Source organism: Miniopterus schreibersii (assembly GCF_964146895.1).
Source record: "Miniopterus schreibersii genome assembly, chromosome: 1".
NCBI lineage: Eukaryota > Metazoa > Chordata > Mammalia > Chiroptera > Miniopteridae > Miniopterus > Miniopterus schreibersii.
In genome coordinates this window covers 9,962,315-9,980,174 of record NC_138101.1, presented here as the reverse complement: position 1 = coordinate 9,980,174, position 17,860 = coordinate 9,962,315, and the positions used below count along the sequence as shown (strand labels likewise).

The 17,860-nt window shown below is 46.2% G+C and overlaps 1 protein-coding gene across 3 annotated transcripts in view; it reads right to left on the bottom strand.

Annotated features, from left to right (window-relative positions):
* Positions 1-16,190, bottom strand: part of SLIT2 (slit guidance ligand 2) — a 297,260-nt gene extending 281,070 nt beyond the window's left edge. For all 3 annotated transcript variants that reach the window (XM_081147027.1, XM_081147028.1, XM_081147029.1), the window contains exons 1-4: positions 15,505-16,190; positions 12,086-12,157; positions 10,833-10,904; positions 70-141 (exon numbers count right to left, since the gene is read on the bottom strand). In XM_081147027.1, the coding sequence (XP_081003153.1) occupies positions 70-141; positions 10,833-10,904; positions 12,086-12,157; positions 15,505-15,683 (395 nt within the window). In that variant the 5' untranslated portion in view covers positions 15,684-16,190. The remainder of the gene's footprint in view (positions 1-69; positions 142-10,832; positions 10,905-12,085; positions 12,158-15,504) is intronic.
* Positions 16,191-17,860: the final 1,670 nt, after the last annotated feature.

Genomic DNA, 17,860 nt, shown 5'->3' with positions numbered 1-17,860 from the left:
AATCCACAATATATTCAATACAACACAAGGTACTACCCAAAGCAACGGTAACTGTATCGGTCTACTTACAGTCTGTACAGCTTCGAGGTCCCCAGGAACAGCAACTCAGGAAACAGCTGAAGGTGATTTCTGTTTAAACGCCTTTTGAGAGAGAGAGAGAGAAAAAAGTGTATGTTACATAGAAAATAGAAAACACCCAACAATGAGACTGTGGTTGGGCAGTCATGCCTCATCCTGTGTGGCAGGAAAGAAAGAAATGACATTCAAGGGAATTCAAGCATTGCGAATCAGAAGCCGGTTACACCTTTTGTTCCATGACTCTCTAAGGCAATTTTCCATTACGCTTACTCTGATGATGATTACCGCGGCCTAAACTCTACACTCACATCCCGCGCAACACCGGTCAGCCAGAGTGCACACGATGGGGAGGGATTTGACTCAGACTCTGGCGTCTGGGTAAGGAGACAGCTCAGTCTACAGCCGAAATATCACAGAAAGGCACCCTGAAATAACTCACATGCTGTCCCAACTGACCTACGTTTTCAGCCAAGGCACTGTGGGGAGACAAAAATTTCAATTTCATTACCTTTTCATTTGGTTGCCGAAAAAAACGTGCGTGCAAGTGTCAGCGCGATAGGTAAAAGCAAAAGCGAACCTGAAAGTTCAAACCTCAGCCCACAGTTCTTGACCCTTGACTGAATCTGAGACCGAGTCATTGCTAATTGGTGTCCAAAATGCTTAAATTATGTTTTTAAAATGTTTCACTAATATTGGAATGATTTAAATGTTTTAGAAAAGAATTCGACTGCAACTCTAACTCAATTGAAGTCCCGATGCTACGTAACTGTTCTTTTAAACTATCCATACTCGCTAAGGAGTGGGCCGGTTCTGGCCCGGATGTACCGATTCCCCAAACTCATTCATTTTAGGTGTGCAATTTAACATTTCAGTAAAAATAGATGTCCATCACTCACTATTCCCAAATTTAAATAAAATGACGACAAGCTGAGGCAAAATTCACACTGAAATGACTTATAAGCTGCTGCAGAGCTCTAGAAAAGTGTAAGGTCCCAAAACTAATGTCACACTGAAGAAACTGGAGGCATTTCTTCAGTCTTAAAGATAAATGTTGAGGGGACAGTAAAAGAGGCCACATCAATCAATTGCGACATATTTAAACGGTCACCAGGCGTAAGCGGAATTACACCTTTGGTCTCCAGAGGGCGGACATGGCCAAGGGATTATAACGCTTAAGAAAGCAGATTATAAGGAAGACCTTCCTAAGAATCACAGATATTAAAAAAATACAATGATCTGCCTTGAGAAGTCTCAACTCCGCATCCCACAGACATTCAAGCACAGGCTTTCCACCCCCCCCCCCCAAAAAAAAAAAGATGCAGTAAAAGAAATCGTGCGTTAGGGGAAAAGTTGGGCCTGGTGAGCTTCGGAACTTCCTCCAGCCCTAAAGGCCACGAGGCTGGGATGGCAACCTTCACTTTTGTTAGTAACTTACGATGTGAAGAAGTCGCTCATCTACAGAAACATTCTCAGCACTTAATAAAATAATACTCATTAAAGAACATGCCAAGATAAATAGGGGGGAAACAGTAAAATTAGTGCTGAAAGACACCGATTTCCCGCCTACCCTGATTGTTATGAATGAAGCTCAAGGTTACGGTTAAAGTGCGACAAAGGCCTCATTTATGTATTCCTCTCTGCTAGGCACGTGCTGAGGGAGGAATGCTCCCAGAGTCTACCACGACACGGTTGTAATAAAATACTATTGACTTATGACCCTCTTTTGGCTTTTTTTCCCTCCAAAAAGGTAGATTACAAATATCCACAAGAGTGGAATTTTTCTAGGGAAGCAACCAGCCTTGGAAAGACCTGCCTTGTTCAAGAGCCAATCCTGATTTCTAAAGGGCGGAGATGGGCTTTCCCCGTCGGAACCCAACCATGACACTGCGGCCACAAGCAGGGTCCCTCCAGCCCCGTCTCCGCAGGGGCAGCTTTCTCTGTTCTCCAAGTGGTACATCGTCTGTGAAACCCCGATTCCCCCACGCAGGCAGTCCCTTCCTTTGCCCCCAGGGCATTTGATAAGGAGTGAGTCATGCCCCTGCCTAGTGCAGTCACTCACGTCCTGGTCCCTTCCCACCAGGCTGTCGCTCTTCAAGCTGTAAAGGCCACGTCCTCGTCTTCTCTCCCTTCTTCCCCGCCACAGCGGACTCTCGGGGCCGAGAGCAGCCGCCCTTCCCGCACTGCGATAGTCAGCACAGCCCTAGCACGTCTTTCAGGCTCAGCCAGCTTCCCCCCGGAGGGCAGGCTCCCTGAGGATCCTGCCTCGGGTTTTAGGTCACTCTCCCCTGGACCCTGGTCCCACCGCCACCCGTTTTCATGTGCCCTACACAGCAACTGCCTCCTTCCCCTTCCCTCAACCTCCCTCCCCTCTGCCATTCTTTTTTTTTTTTTTTTAAATATATCTTTATTGATTTCAGAGAGAGGAAAGGAGAGGCAGAGAGAGAGAAACATCAATGATGAGAGAGTCATTGATCGGCTGCCTCCTGCACACCAGATTGGGGATCGAACCCCGATCGCCTGGATCCTAGGCCGATGCTCAACCGCGAAGCCATGCCCGGCCGGGCGCCCTCTGCCACTCTTAATACCATCTACAAGCTGGAAGGAATTCAATGTTTTTAAAAATTCAGATATGTAAGTGGTTGACAGCTGCTGGTAGATGTTCTGTTAACAGACCTACATCAGTATAATTTCAGGTAGTGTGAGAAAGCAGGTATTTCAGGTGGGGTGCAAGCAGTGTCTTCTATTTCATTTTTATTTTCGCATTCCCAGTGGTTCCTAATTCAGTCCAAAAGGAACAGCTAAATATCACATAAGCGTACCATGCTATGGTCAGTGTTCTGAGAGGTGCACATGAATTACCTCGTTCCCTCTTCAGAACAGCCCCAGGAGCGGATGCCTCGGTCACTGCCGCTCTGCGGGAGGCACCCAGCTCACAGCAAGCAGGGCTCGGGCGCGAACTCGGGGGGCGAGTCCAGAGCACATGCTCGGAGTCCCTCCCCTCGCAGAGACCGGTCCAACCATTCCGAAACAACAGTTCAAAATGAGGTAAAGCACAAATTTTCCTTTTCACCAGTCTTTCCTTGGGAAAAGCATGGCTTATATAGCCCCTTTCTTAAATATCAAGGAAGGAACCACCTGAAAATAAACCACCAAGTTCTACTTAAAAAATAAAAACGGGCTCTCTGTTCAGCTCACTGTCTTAAAGACCTATTTAAAATATCTACAGTTGAAACAAAATGAAAATACATATATTTTCTCTGAATTCAGGTCATTTGTCATTATTTCATGAAAACTATTACGGATGATCTTAATATGTCTAAACCAACCACGCGCACAAGACAAGGTAGTACCTTCAGAATAGAGCAGGTGAGTGATGCCGGTAACAGGCACAGAAAAGCAATGCGACCGTGCTTTTTAACAGAATATTAATACGCTTATGGTTCCCGTTCTTCTAGTCTTTCTGCCATCAATACTATGAATAAATGCAAATACAAACATTAAAATAAAAAGTGAAACTCTTCCAAAATAGTCCATCAAAGAAAAAATTTAAAATCAGGAATTCTTGTGTAATGGCCAGAAATTAAATCCTTACAGTAAAGAGGATTCTTAAAATCCAGAATTACTTTAAAAACCACTGAGGTACATAACAATGTCTCCACAGAGGTGGAGGAAAAGTAACCTAGCTCCTTCTAATTCCGCAGAATACTTCCCAGCAGCGTGACGATGAAAGTGTCACAATGATACGCTAATGTAAATAAATGTGTTAAAGAAGTTAAAACCTGATAGTCCCAGGACAGGAAAAGGGCATGCGGTGAATTAAGGGCATCTCAGAGGAGAGTTTACAGGAGCCAGCAAAAGTCAGCTCCATAAACAGACGAGGGGGGCGATTGCCTATTGTCCGGGGCAAGGATACTCAGCTGTGTAACAGATTTACCAGCGACCTGGGATCTGCCCACAGGACCTCGGGGCTGACGGAGGGCTCTCTGGATGGTAACTCATGGTTTCAGGGAGGTGTCCGATGAGTCTCCGAGATACTTTTCCTTAAGGCAAAAATGAGAGGGGTCCCAGTAACTGTTTCCTCTGTGCTGTGGGCTATTTCTAAGTGTGACCTTCAGTGGGGTAAGCGAGCTTTCTGTATTGCACAAAAGAGCACTGTCCTGGAAATGCTGATTCTTCACCACCTGGGTCTGAAGGGCGCCTGAGCACTATTGACAGGCATTGTTACACTGTATCTGTCAGCAGCCGATGGAGGTTACAGTGTCTTATTGTTCCAACTTGCACCTCAATTCAATTAAGATTGGCCACCTTCACCTCAATTAAAAACGTGAAGTGAAAACAGTTTTGCCAAAGGCAGAGAAAAACTCATGGCTCACGTTTACCTGTAATTGTCCATGTGAGGTACTTTAGCAGTGCGCCTGGTCTGTCACAAGTATTGGATAAATGCTGCCTTAAAGAGTCTATCATTTACAATCCCGTTTCATATAGATAAATGCCTTCTTCTCAGTTAAATTTTCACTTGTCTTTTAAAATTTATTATCTTTACATTTTTAAAGCAAAGGTTTTTAACATGAGCTATTATTAGATTAATAAAATAAAGCTTGTATTTTCAGCAGTGATGTTGATAATTTCATCTTTTATGTTTCATGGTGGAGAGACTGAAACTTATTAGTAAAAATGTAGCTTTCTCTTTGCTCCCCTTACTTCTTGGTATTTCTCTACATATTCAGAGAGATGGTGAGAAATACCCCAAAACAAAACTTGAAGAGGGTTTCGTATTTTCTTCGCATCTCTTCTACAGATCACACACTGCATGATATAAAAAGTCAGAATGAAAACGATGGTGAAGCTGACTGTTCCAAGTCAAATTTATTATATACACATTTTATTAGCTTCATAATATAAAATAGTTCTTAAACTGAGCTTTTGAAAAGCAATGTTGAAACACATAAAGAAATACATCGTTCTTTAAAAAAAAAAAACACGTAATTTTTGAAGTGCCAACCCTGTCCTGAGCATTCTGTAAAACTATGTACAGTACCTTCCTTAAACCACAGATGACGCCACTGTAAGATATAATTATCTCTGTCCTAAAGGTGAGGAAACTAAAGTTTTCAAAGAGAAAGCAATTAATCAAGACCTCACAGTGGAATTGAAGCCAAGGGTTCTCTGATGCCACTCTTATCTACTGTTTCTGATTTTAAAGGGGTGGGGGGAGTTTGTATTTGCTTAAAGGGCATAATCAGCAGGACAACCAATGAGTATTTGGCCTGTGCCACAGGACACCAGGCAACAGCAGATAAAATGAGCAGGTGCCTCGGCGGAGGGGAGTCTAGGTCGTCACACCCTGTGCGCCTGCTCTGCCAGCACCCAGAGCAGCAGCGCCCGCTGGAGAACCATCCACTGCACCCAGAGCACACGGACCCGGGGAAGAGGGCAATCCATACTTTTTGCAAATATAATCTTAAAGCAATGTCCCAGTTGTACTCATACCAAATCGGCCCTATTATTCTCAAACTTTCATCCTGACAGCATTTCCACCACTATTCCTTCCAGTCGGCAGATTAAAAACCACTTTGGAAAAAAAAAAGAGCCATGTAAGATCTATGCAGGAGGGTCTCTCACTCCGTGTAAAATCGCGAATTTCCATCCAGAAGGCATATTTCAAGCAGAAAGGTATCCAACAGGAATGAAAAACAATTCAGTGTAAAATATTTGACATTCACTGCTTCCACAAATACATCGTAACAGTGCAAACTAAACTACTCATTTCAGGAGAGGTATAAAAGACACAGCATGCAGCAAACACTGTCACAAAGGAGGAGCCCAAAACAGATGTGGGAAAAATAAACAGCCTCACTGCTTCAGCATTTATAAAACAGCCCGCAGAGAGCAAACAGGCCTTCTCACCACCGTTCAACTTCCAGGCCCATAAAAAACGACGCGAGAGAAACCCTCTGGGATGGACTCAGTGTTGGGCTAAACTTCTAACACTGCACGGGCCTTCAGGCCTTATGAGACCACAGTCCATAAATGTAATTTAAAATAGTCAGTACTGCCCGACCCCACCTGGCTCAGCGGTCAGGGCATCGGCCCTCCGACTGAAGGGTGCCGGGTTCGATTCTGCCCAGGGGCATGTACCTCGGTTGCAGCTCAGCCCCAGTCAGGGCAAGGGCGGGAGCAACTAAGACACACCGATGTTTCTCTCTCCCTCTCTCTTGGAAAAAATGTCCTTGGGTGAAGATTTAAAAAATAAAACAAAACAGTTCAGTACCACTTACATACAGGTGAGAACTGACACTTGATCGATGTCACAGATGAAGTGATACAATGTATCCCTGAACATGTTTATACCACGCACTGCACCTCTGCTACCAAGTTTCACATGCTCTTCAAAGAGCCTTTCCCAAGAAAATCACTGCACTGATTTTAAACTCGCGGGTGAAGTTGCCAGAGAACAATTCTTTTGAGATGAGCTTGCATTCTTTTCCAAGGAGATTAGAATGAGAGTTCGCCCTGACTTTAAGAAAAGGAATGTGTTACGTGTGGCCCATAAACGCGCAGGATTAGTCAGAAGAGGGACTCTGCACATCCTTGACGATCAGGGGATAAGCGGTGCCTTCCTTCAGACCTGTTCCACAGCATATTCTCGGCTTGAACTCATGTGTAATGACCTGTAACAAAACCTCCGGAGCCCCAGCCTCACACCCTGGCTGCCACATGCTTTTATATGAGGGGTGTGTGCACACAGAGAAACTAATTCAGCACCACCTTAAAAGATAGTAATAAATGGGTCTCTTACACATCCTTTCAGGACAGCGTGGTGTGGAGTCAAATTGAGGCTCCACTATAATGGGATTTAGACTTTTGTGAATTAAAATGAGGACTTTTATATCATCTTGATAGAAACTTTAAAATATTAAGTGAACAGGTTTAATTACATGGCTTTATTATAATATTTTCAGGACTCATTGTTCAAGGAAATGTAAAGATAAAATGACAAAGTTAGTAGGAGATCGGTACTGTCCAATCCAAAGAGTCAACGCAATACTGGTTTTAAAACCACACCTTCGCACAGGACTGGTAAGAAACGCATGACTGGTATGAAAAGAACAGTCCAAGCCCTTGCCTTTGACACTTCTGCAGTTTCCTTATCGTGAGGATATAAAATGACTGTCGGAGTTCATGAAAAGCCTAACAGCCAAGGCTTTCGATGGTATGTGATTGGCTGTGGTTAACATAATCCAGGCCCATAAGCATTTTATTTTGCATATAAGCATTTCCTTGCAAGCAGGACAAAAATGTCCTAAAATTCTTCTGAAAACCCTAAACAATTTCAGAAACATTCTAAGACATTATGCCCCAGCTAAGAAATACCTTAAACTGACTTTATCGCAGATATATACAGGTATCTTCTTTGAAATAAAAAAAAAGAACTGTGCTTCCTAAATGTTTCAGTTCTGTACTGTAGCTTATTTGTAGTTTGTTTCCTTAATTCATTTCCACTGAATTAACCAGTCACTTAAGTGCATTCGATTTCATCTGAACATTTTGATTAAGCAGTTTGAGGCCTGCTGATAGAATCTACATGGGCACCTTCTCAAGGATCATTTTAATCCTAGATATGCAGGCACCACCGGCAGCACAGGTCCAGGAAAACGCGCCCCGCCCGCCCAGCTCCGGGGGGCAGCGAGACACTGAATCGGAAGCAATGTGTGCTCACGCTGTGCAAGCACGAGCAAAACTTAGTTCTTCCACAAGGATTCCTAAGCATATTCCGATGATCACATCATCTGATGTTGTTTTCTACACAACAGAAAGAAGGGAAAAAAGAGGGAAGGGAAGGAGGGAGGGAGGGAAGGAAGATTTTAATATCTATCTACTTGACATTTTCAGTAATAACCTTACATTTCATCAATTTGAGGCAGGAAAAATATCGCTCTCTTCTAACTGTAATGCTTTGACTTATAAATAATGGCTTTCCCATCCTATACCCAGGTTAAATTCAACTTAGCAATATGACCCTGTTTCTTAGAGATTAAAAGTTGGATTTCTAAAAAGACACAGATGTTATCTTCTGTTTTCAGATCTGTCTTCTCTCTCTAGATCAAGTTAAAACTCTATTAACATGAAATAAAATGAATAAAACCTTATAATTTTAAAATACAAACATCATTTGGAACTGTTTTGGTTTTATCATTTTAAAATGAAAAAATAGCTTAAAACCATGAATTGTGCACAAATAAAATTAATTTTATTTATTTTTTCTTCTCACAAAGCTTGAAAATTAAGTTACTATAATTACTGTATAAATGGCATTTACGACATAAACCTGCATTTATACATTTTTTTATAACCTAGACTTTCAATTAAAAATTTCACATCTAAATTGTTTAAAACCATGTAGGCTCATACAACATATAATTAGTTAAAAGTTAATTCATTGATTACTTCCTTTCTCTTATATTGTCTCTTGGAGCTTTTGGGGGGTAAAATAAGGCAACTTTTGTGATATTAATGAATCCACCAACTAAAATAAAGGTATATGCCACAGGCCACAGAAATTTGATAATGGAACTTTCTGGGTAGCTTTCTTTATTTTTACTTTTCAATATAATATACTGAAAAAAGTTTTTAAATAGTTTGTTTCACAATAACTTGAATGCGTTCTTAAACAAAACTGCCTTGCCATTTAATGTATTTTAGAAAATAAATATTTGAAAAGTGTATCCACAATGTTCCTAAGAAATGGTTTTGAATTCCCGAGTCCCAAGGAGATGAATTGGCTGTCAGATAACAATGTGCTTCCATCAGATGGACTTGGCAGTTGTAAACAAAAGGAATTTTCTCAGCTTTTCCTCACAAATATGAAATATTTGCTCTCGGCCAACAGCTGGGGTGATTTAAAGAAGTCCTGCATATATATTAGTTTTCATTCAAAATTACAAATCCCCCTCCCACTCTGCAACATCTGACTGCTTCTTAGTAGAATAGAAAATTGTTCTGAGATGAAGTGACATTCCCAGGGGAAGTCAAAGTCAAAAACTAGAACCTACTTACAACTCTAATTGAATTTCAGATCATAAGGCATCTGGTTAATAATTTTTAGGAAAAGTTAATTTATTCAAGATGAAAGTTTAACTGATACCCTGGAGTGGCTTGAAAAGTAATGAGAAAGTTCGATATGTTGTAATGTTTCTGAAAATATTTAACACTATTATACAACCAAAATAGAAACTGCATGAAAAGCCATCAGGTTTCCTTCGGTAATCTGGAAGTTGTTTAAGAATCAAAACATACAGGTTTCTATGTGGTGACTAGTTAAGTTATTCATGAAAAAAACTGATCATGTTTAAATGATAATTTTAAATTATGTAATCATCGTACTAAACAATAAGATTAAATTGATAGTTCTTTTTAAACGAATGAATTAAAAATGCCTTTGCAAGGTACTTACTAGATATTAGCTATTTCCTATCAAGGAAATCAAAGAATGAATATTTTCAGAGTACTTCAAAGTAGTGATTTTAAATTTACTTTTAATTCCACAGTAATATTCCCTATGTTGTAAGATTCATCATGGATAAAATTTTATAGTAAAATAAATTAGACATCTCTGTGTTTAATTTACTTGTAGTGATAAATACGTATCCTACATATTTACTAATACCTTAGAAATTGACAAGCACTTTTCTACTTAGAGACAATTACACAGAATTAACATCTGCCCCCAGGCCCAGTGAATGTGAGTGTACAATGCCTAAAATGAACTTCATATTTCATTATTTTAAATCATGTTTTATTTTTACCTAAAGTGCCTATTAAAGCAGGCATGGAAACTTATTAAAATAATCATTGTTACTTTTAAGAGAGCTGTATCTGCCCTTAAAATGCAAACCTACTAAACTAGAATTATCAAGACATATGAGACATGGAATTCATACATCAAATTACCAAGTGTGCAATCAATCCTAATTATTACAGTGGTTTTGTCTTTTGTAGATATACACTGTAGATATAAAGTAAGAATGGACCTCAGGTAATATATACCAATCCTTAATATTCTGTGTGTGAAAAAAAAAGTATTTTAAAGTCTAAAGTGCACAGTTGATCTTTTTGGAAAAAAGCATCAATGTTAAAATAACCACTGTTTGATAACATAATTCTTACTTCCCTTTCTACTAATCTTTAAATTATTTATCCAGCACAAATATATAGAAAACTACTATAAAACAATGAAATAAAACTGCGAATAGACATAATTAACAATATTCACCTTGTTAAATATCAGAAAGCAAATCTCTTTCATTAAGATTTTAAAATATTTCTTCAAACACCGCTAATGACACACAACAAAACAGAATGGAAATGAAAATCACCATTAGCAAAACTTTTCTTTTCCATAATGCCCCATAAATGCAAATAAAATTACTACCTTTCTTCCTACATAAGCAAATAAACTAGATGAACAGTAGGAAAACCATGTACATCTCAAAGTACAAAAGCAGTGGTTACCAAGGAAGGAAGTGTTTCAGGAAAGTAAGTCTGCATTTTTCAGCTTTATTTCAAGTTAGTCCTCTGTGTGCAAAAAAAAAAAAAAATCTATTTTTAAATTAGTCTGAAAGCGACTTATTCAACCTCTTGTTTCTATAAACTTTCAAAGACTAAGACGTGAAATTAAAGACATGGTCTTTGAAATTCAAGTATTTTTAAAAACACAGTCATGCCGTCATAAGTTTGGAATTGAAAATACTTACAGTCTCTCCAGTTCTTTAAGATCCTGGAATGCTCCTCTTTCAATGGTGCTGATCCTGTTCTCCATGAGCTGCCTGAAACGCAGAGCACAGCAGAGTCTGAAAGCTGCCCCTCACCGTCAGAGAAGTTTCAGTTCAGCCGCTCAAAACCTGGACCTCTTTCCCTTTGTAAAGTTAAATCTTGCTCCGGTTTTAGATTCAATATGCAATTTAATGATGACATATCTGAGAGAACTCGGGGAGGGAAAACAGCATGCATATCCCAAAACTTGCATTTATAAATCCTAACAGAGTTTGTCATGAAATTCACTGGTCAAAACTCTGAACCTTAAACTAGAGTATATTCTGGAAAACAGCCCATGGCACTGCAGCTCTGATGGGTGTTTTTTGGTAAACTGACTTTCAAATGAGATCTTAACTAAGAGAATCAATATACAGTAATGCATCATACACATATTTCAATTCACTTATGGATACACATCAGAAATTGGAAGAATTCATAATGGTCAAATGTGTCTTTTAAAATGAACATTGAACACACAGAGATCAAAAGTATATGTTCACTGTGATGTAAGTATTTACAAACCTGTGGGTAAAAGAATTTTACATAACGTTGAACCTCAAATGATGGTTCACTCAGAACTAATTTAACCCACCAATTAAAGAAGTGATCAAATTACAACAATTTCATAAAAGCTACAAAGATATAAAGTATAAGAAACAATTCAAAATATGACCAGTGTATTTTATGGGACACATTTCCCATCATAAACTCTGTGAAAAGCTGGACTGCTTGTTTTAATTTTAGAAATTATACCTAAGTGTTGTTTGCTGGAAGAGGCTGAACATTTCTACATTAGTAATAAAAATGCAGACCCACTTAAATTATTTCTAGTTCATCTCAAATCCTAAAAGTGCATCAGATGTCTCACATTACTTATTCATATTGTGAACACAATTATTCTATATTTTTATAAGCATAAGGCACTTAGGGTATGGTATTGAAAACACTTGAGGTCATTTCTATAGTACTGTTTCTATGGCCTGCATCCAACCTTAAAATAAAAGCCTACATTTTTATTAAAAGCTGTACTACAATGATAAACTAAAACAGACAGAAATCAAGATCTTTTAAATGTTTATGTTTATGTCACTGAGACAGTTTTTAAAAATGAGACCAGTAACAAATCAAAATCTGCAAGCTCAAAAAAAAAACACAAAAGAAAAGTCTTCAAAACACAGAAGAACATACTTACAGAACTCTTAGATGTCTAAGACCAGCAAAATCCGTTTTGGTAATCCGTGTGATGTTATTTCCATTCAAATCCCTGAGAAAAAACATGGAAGAAAATGAAAGTTCCATTTTAAGAAGATCTAGTCAAAAAATAAAGATATAAACTAAATAAGAACTTGAAGATTAAAGATCAGTTTCAGTGACTAAAGTAGTTTACAAAGTAAAAGAGAGAGGGAAAGGAGTAACCTTTTAAAGGAATTTTAAAAAATGATTCTCAACAAGTTTACGGAGTCCATGCTTGTTGGCATGTGACAAGAAAATGAAGCGATTGTCTTGTCACATGAAGTTCCCTTTTGGGCATGTATGGGAGTGCTTTCAACTTTTTTTTTTTTCATTTTTAATCATTTTTTAACTTTTCAGTTACAGTTGGCATACAGTATTATATTATTTTCAAGTGTACATCCCAGTGATTAGACATTATATAACTTATTATGTAGTCATCCTGATAAATCTCACAGCCATCAGACACCACATATAGTTATCAGAATATTATTGACTATTCTGTAACAACCAATTTGTACTTCTTTATCCCTTCACCTTTTTCATCCACCCCCAACCTTCCTCTCATCTGCAGCCATCAAAATGTTCTATCAGTCCGTTTCTTCTCTGCTTGTTCATTTATTTTGTTTGTCAGATTCAATGGTTGATGAATATGTATTTATTGCCATTTTATTGTTCATATATTTGATCTTTTTTTTCTTCTTAAAGAAGACCTTTAAACATTTCTTGTAACAATAGTTTGGTGACGATGGAACTCTGTTAGCTTTTTCTTATCTGGGAAGTAATTTATAGGTATTTGATTCTAAATGATAGCTTCCCTAATCCAGTAAAGGAAATAGACATACAAGTTCAGGAAGTGCAGAGAGTCCCAAACAAGATGAACCCAAAGAGGTCCACACCAAGGCAGATCATAATTAAATTGCAAAAGGTTAAAGACAGAGAATCTTAAAAGCAGCAAGAGAAAAGCAGTTAGTTACCTACAAGGGAGCTCCCATAAGACTGTCAGCTGATTTCTTAACAGGAACTTTGCAGGTCAGAAGGGAGTAACAAGAAATATTCAAAGTGATGGAAAGCAAGAACCTACAACCAAGATTACACTACCCAACTTTTGTTTTTATAAGGATGTGTACATTAACTGCATATGTATTCTGCTATCTACTATTATTGTTAGGCAGACCCCCAAAAAGTTCCCTTCAAAAAGTTAAGTGAACAATATTCTAATACTACTCCAGAAGAAATTTTTAAAAATCCAAAATCCTGTCCTGAGGTGGCAGGGTGGCTAAACTTCCTAAAGCAAAGAAAAAAAGAGTTCCATCAAAAGAACTGCAGTTCAAAGACTTGAGTTTATAGGCATTTACCTTCCAACAATTCTATGTTTGTATGAAAACTAAACTCTTCATTTGCAGCTCAGGGAATCCCCGCTGTGACAGTAAAGTGAAAACTACTGGCTGGGGCAATAATGCAAATAGTATTCAGGCCCTGACTTTTTTGCTCAGATTTCAGCACTGTGTTTCCTTCAAGAGTCACAACCCCTTTTCTGGCATCTTAGGTCAAGATCTAAACTTGCCCTGGTTCCAATCATTTCAAGTAAAACCAGGCTCTGCTGCGGTCTGAATGCTCTCCTTCACGGAAGTAAGTTTTCTCTTACCTAGACTTTAAAATACCGTGTTTGAAATCTGTATTTAATGTGGCAGTGATAGAATTTTAAAAGCCAGTACTGAGTAAACTATTTTCTGAAAACTCTTTATAGATCTCTTACAGGCATTTGTTTTTTTCAAGGACCTGAAACTCAACTGCTATTTTGCCCCTTTTTGTCGAGTAAGACATGTTAGTGCTTCAATTCTAAACTGTTCTGAGCAGCATGAAAGGGCAGGTGCCGAACAGAATTCTGCGTTGCTTTCTCCCCAACCCACTCTCCATGCTGAGCAAAGTACCATCAGATTGTTCCTACGACTGCTGGGGCCTTTCACAGGCTATCTGACATAACACGACCTCCTACCCCAGACGAATGCGGTGGGTCGCATCTTAACATCACACCCTCGGTGGGGCCCCAACCTGCCCAGCGCTGTGGGCCTGGGAAGGGGTGAGGCTGGGGCGGGGGAGCCGTTTGCAGAGAATCCAGGGCTCAACTCCCGCCTTTAAACTGGGGGTTAGACAAGATCAGCTCAGCAGGGGTCCTGCGGGTCCTGCCGTGCGGACTTGGGGGCTGGAGCGAGTTCCTCTCTGCGCCTCGCAACCTTCACCCCCCGGGGCCTGGAGGCCGGGAGCGGAGGCCGGGAGCGCTCGCCCCGCGCCCTAGCCCCGCACCCGCCGCGGCCGCAGGCCCAACGCCAGGGCGAGGGGAGCGCGCCCAGGGCGCCCGGGCGACCACGAGGAGACCCGCTCCACGCCCCGCACGGAGCGCGCGGGCCGTCAGCGCCGGCTGCGCGGTTACTTCTTCATTAGAGACTCGCGGAGACAGGGAGGCGGGGACGTCTGCGGGCAGCGGAGCGCGAACTGGGCAAGAAGCGGGAGCTGCTGCCGCGGGCGGGGGCGCGGAAACCGCCAGGAAGGTGGACGGGGCACCAGGGCTCCGCGGACCCGGCCGGCGGGGGGCGAGGGCTGCGGGGGCGGCCAGGCGGCCGGGCCCCCCTCGGCCGGGTCCGCAGGCAGAGGCGGCCCTAACTTCGCCTGGCGACGGCACAGGGCCCCCCTCTGCAGTCGCCCACCCGAACGGGTCCCCAGGGGCGCACCGCCGCCTGCTCTTCTGGGGGGGGGCAGGATATAGTCGCGGGGAATTGCACGCGGCCACCTAGAAGCTGCCGCCTTCCTGGGGCATCCTTCCCTCCGCGCGCGACCCGTGAGAAGCGCCCCCGCGTGGATCCAGACGCCCCACGACCCCCCTCCCCTCCCTCCGGACCCAGGAGGGCGGCACAAAGCCGGGGAGCGGAGCTCGCTCCTTTTAAGCACCCCCCCCCGCGGCCAGTCCCCCGCGCCACCCCGCGGCGACCGGAGTGGGGACTCGGCCCCGAAGCTGACCCGCGGGTCTTGGCAAGGGCAAGGTGACTCGGGTTACTGAGTCCGGGGCGCGGAGGCGCGTCTCCCTCGCCCCAGCGTCCGGAGGACCTGTCTCCCTCCTACCTCCCCGCCTCTCCAGCCCCCGGAGAGCTCGGCGCACGGACCGAGTGGCGGGACGGCGGGAAGCAGGGACTCACCGCGGCCGCCGGCGGGCCCGCCCCTCTTCGGGCAGCGGCCCCTCCTTGGGCAGCGCCCTCCTGTCCTTCGCCCTCCCAGAGCCTTCGACCCCGGGCTGCCCAGGCACCGGCACCCGCACCCGAGCCGCCGGTCCCTCCGGCCTCCATGCCCGGGGCGCGCGGCCCCGACGGGGGGGGGCATACTCACAGTCTCTCGGTGTTGCGGGGGATGTTCCTCGGCACGCTGCGCAGCGCCAACCCGTGACAGTCCACCGTGCTGCCCGAGCAGGAGCACTGCGCCGGACACGCTTGAGGCGCCACCGCGTTCAGCGTCGCCAGCACTAACCCCAGAGGCAGGGCCAGCGTCTGCCAGCCGACGCCGCGCATCTTCCCCGGCCGCCTCCCCGCTCGCCAGCGCCGGCGGTTTCTGCTCACGCTGCTCGGCGCGGGTCGCGCGGTGGCCGAGGCCCAGAGTCGGGTGCAGGGCTAGCAGCCCAGAGGGTCCGGGTGAACGTGCTGAGGCCAAACTGACACCGGTACACGTCTCCCACCTCCCTTCCGCCCTACTCCAGCAGGGCAGGCGCTCCTTGGGCAACTTTAGGTCCTGAAGATGAACTGGCCTGGCCAAGGCTGCAGGAAGACCCCAGAGCAGCCGGGAGGAGATCAAGCGTCCCAAAGATCAACTTGGCGGTAAAAGAACCGGGGCTCCCAAGAGCCGCGAAGATGCAGGAGCCAGTTGCGCGGGGGAGGGGGAAGGGGCCTGCTCGGATTCCACGACCCCTCTGCAAATCCGATTCCAGCGGGGAGGGTACGAGGCAGAAGAGGGAGGCTCACTAGGAATGGTGGCCTTGATTGGAGTGGGCTCTCTGAAGCTAGAAGGCGCCGGAGCCCCGTGGGCAGGGAGCTGAGCGCGCCGGGCGACTGGGCATGGCGCGCGGGGGCGCACGGGGCGGCGCGCGGCCAGCGGGGCGCGGGGAGGCGCTGCGCGGCGCCCAGCGCGGCTCCCTCACGCGGCTTCCCCCGGGCCTGAGGCTCCTGGGCGGCCGCGACCGGTCCTCGCCGTCTCCCGACAGCCGAGGGCGGTTGCAAATGCACATGCACTTCGCTGAAGGATGTCTCCGCAAACCCGCCTCCCGCCTGGCGTCCTTGGCGACGCTCCGCAGGGCGGGGGGGCTGCCCCGAGGTCAAACAGAAAAGACAAAAGGGCAACGGGGCGGCCGCAGCCGGCAGGAATATCCACTAGTCACGACCCTGGCAGAGCAAATCCAAAGGCCAAGTTGAGGGCGAGAGCTCCGCGCGGGGCTGAGAGGGAGGCCGGCCGGGCGTGCAAAGGCCAAGGTGGAGGTGTCCGCGTCCTGGATCCTGCCGGGGTGTCCCGGGGGGACGGCGAGGTGGCAGTTGGGCCGGGGGGCCCGTTCCTCTAAAGAGAGTCCGGGAGGCAGCTGAAGGGCGGTCGGGCGCGCGCGCGCCAGCCCCTCTCCGCTCTCGCCTGGCGGAGACGGCGCAGCCCCGCAGCAGACACCTGATGGCAAAGGTGGGAGAAACAAGAGCGGGCTCCTGGGCAGGCGCAGCCCCCGCGGCCGCCCCGGGACCGCGGCCCGCAAGCGGGTCCTCCTCCAAGTGCAGGAACTTTTCCCAGGCTTAGCCTCCCGTCCGCGCGGCCACGGCGGGGTCCCCCTGCGGACGCCGCGGCGCCCGGTTCCCGGCGCTGCACCTGCCTCGGCGGCCGCAGTCCCCGCAGCCCGTCTCCTCCCAGCGCCTTCTGCGCTCCCCGCCGCTTCCGCCGCTTCTCCGGGGAGGGAAGGAGGGGCGAGGGGAGGCGGCGACCGGGAGCGGGGACTCGGTGGCCCTGCTGACTCCGAGCTCCTGGCAAGTGTCTGAACAATAGGATGGACGCGGCAGCCCTCGCCTCGCTCGGCTGCGGGAAGGTGGGCTGCTGCTGGGACCCGAGTAGTTCGCTCGGGCCGCCTGGCGCGGAGCGCAGCCGAACAAAAAACCCGGCCGAGCCTCTGGAGCGGGCTGCGGGCCCCGGCCGCTCCCCCGGCCGCTCAGCACTCCCGCGGAGCCCGAGGAACTCCGCAGCTCCCGCCTGCGCCCCGCGGCCGCGACGCTCCCATCGCTCGCCGCCGCCGCCGCCTTTTTTGAACCACCGTCTGCGGCAGCCACCAGCCCGCGCCGTCCGCCGTCCGCGCGCTCCCCAAATAAATAACCCCAAGTCAGAAGTTAAGCCGGCGCGGGCCTTATATAGCCGGCCAGCCCCCGCCCCCGGCCCCGCCCCGCGCCGCCCGGCCCGCCCCCTGGCTGCGCCGGAGCCGCACCTCGCCAGGGAGGTGAGGCCGCGGCTGGGCGGCGGCGGCTGGCGCGCTCCCGCGCCCCCGGCTCGCGCCCCGGCTCCCACGCGCCGCAAACTTTTCCGGAGGAACGCGGCTCCCCCGGCCCCCGGCCCCCGCCCCCAGTTGCAGGGCCCCGGCGGTGGCCCGGGCCGGGGGCCGGTGGTTGGCGGCGGGGCGCGGGGCGCGGGCTTGGAGAGCGGCTGGTAAACAGCGCAGCCCGCGCGCCGGCGC